This window comes from Calidris pugnax, unplaced genomic scaffold (assembly GCF_001431845.1).
Source record: "Calidris pugnax isolate Ruff unplaced genomic scaffold, ASM143184v1 scaffold247, whole genome shotgun sequence".
NCBI classification, from domain to species: Eukaryota; Metazoa; Chordata; class Aves; order Charadriiformes; family Scolopacidae; genus Calidris; species Calidris pugnax.
The window spans coordinates 1,960,290-1,961,932 of NW_015090980.1; the positions used below are offsets into that span (position 1 = coordinate 1,960,290).

At 66.6% G+C, this 1,643-nt stretch overlaps 1 protein-coding gene across 1 annotated transcript in view; it reads left to right on the forward strand.

Moving 5' to 3' along the window:
- The window catches only part of CAMKV (CaM kinase-like vesicle-associated), a gene marked incomplete at its 3' end in the record, with an annotated part of 6,158 nt that extends 4,516 nt beyond the window's left edge, over positions 1-1,642 (forward strand). The window contains exons 4-9 of the mRNA XM_014953485.1: positions 18-156; positions 235-355; positions 1,063-1,138; positions 1,220-1,356; positions 1,448-1,526; positions 1,603-1,642. Coding sequence (XP_014808971.1) covers positions 18-156; positions 235-355; positions 1,063-1,138; positions 1,220-1,356; positions 1,448-1,526; positions 1,603-1,642 — 592 coding nt within the window. The remainder of the gene's footprint in view (positions 1-17; positions 157-234; positions 356-1,062; positions 1,139-1,219; positions 1,357-1,447; positions 1,527-1,602) is intronic.
- Position 1,643: the final 1 nt, after the last annotated feature.

The following is a 1,643-nucleotide window of genomic DNA, read 5'->3' on the forward strand; positions in this document are numbered from 1 at the left end:
AGAGCTGCTGTCGGCAGGGCCACCGGCCGGGAGGTCTTCGACTGGATCCTGGACCAGGGCTACTACTCGGAGAAGGACACCAGCAACGTCATCCGGCAGGTGCTGGAGGCCGTCGCGTACCTGCACTCGCTCAAGATCGTCCACAGGAACCTCAAGGTGGGTGGTGGTGGGTTGGGAGCACCCATGGGTGCTGGCGTGCCCCCTGCCCCGGCGCTCACGGCCCCTGTGACCCAGCTGGAGAACCTGGTCTACTATAACCGCCTGAAGAACTCCAAGATCGTCATCAGCGACTTCCACCTGGCCAAGCTGGAGAACGGGCTCATCAAGGAGCCCTGTGGCACCCCTGAGTACCTGGGTGGGTGACAGCCAGCTGGGTGGGTGCATGGGGGTGGGCAGCACTGCTGGGGTCCCAGCAGGTCCCTGCTGCTTCTCACCACCCTGGGGACCGGTCCTGGGGGCTGCTATGGGGTCCCTACCACTCCCCATCACCCCAGGGATGATCCTGGGTGCTCCCGGTGGGTCCCTCCTGCTCCCCATCACCCTGGGGCTGATCCTGGGTGCTCCCAGTGGGTCCCTCGCACTCTCCATCACCCCGGGGCTGATCCTGGGTGCTCCCAGTGGGTTCCTCTCACTCCCTATCACCCCAGGGATGATCCTGGGTGCTCTCAGTGGGTCCCTCCTGCTCCCCATCACCCTGGGGCTGATTCTGAGTGCTCCCAGTGGGTCTCTCCCACTCCCCATCACCCCAGGGGCTGATCCTGGGTGCTCCCAGTGGGTCCCTCCTGCTCCCCATCACCCTGGGGCTGATTCTGGGTGCTCCCAGTGGGTTCCTCTCACTCCCCATCACCCCAGGGATGATCCTGGGTGCTCCCGGTGGGTCCTTCCCGCTCCCCATCACCCCGGGGATGATCCTGGGTGCTCACGGTGGGTCCCTCCTGCTCCCCATCACCCTGGGGCTGATCCTGGGTGGTCCCGCTGGTTCCCCCCCGCTCCCCATCCCTGGGGGTGAGGGGCTGGGGTGTTGGGGACCCCGGGGCAGGGCTGCTCTCCTGTCCCTCACAGCTCCGGAGGTGGTGGGGCGGCAGCGGTACGGGCGGCCAGTGGACTGCTGGGCCATCGGCGTCATCATGTACATCCTGTGAGTGTGGGGTGAGGGCTGGGGCGGCTGCAGGGGGTCAGGGGCCATGGATCAGGCTGAGCCTCCCGTTCCCTCCCCCAGCCTCTCGGGGAACCCCCCTTTCTACGAGGAGGCAGACGAGGATGACTACGAGAACCACGACAAGAACCTCTTCCGCAAAATCCTGGCCGGGGACTACGAGTTTGACCCACCATACTGGGACGACATCTCGCAGGCGGGTGAGCCCCGCACCAGGGGGGAACATGGGGTTCCATGTTGTGTGTGTGTGTGTCCCCTCCCCGGCGCTGACGTCCCACCCTGTGCCCCCAGCCAAGGAGCTGGTGACGCGCCTGATGGAGGTGGAGCAGGACCAGCGGATCACGGCGGAGGAGGCCATCTCCCACGAGTGGTGAGGGGCGGTGGGGGCAGGCAGGGGAGCTGGGGTGGGGCTGGTGGGGGCCGCTCACCCCTCTCTGCCTCCCCAGGATCTCTGGCAACGCCGCCTCCGACAAGAACATCAAGGATG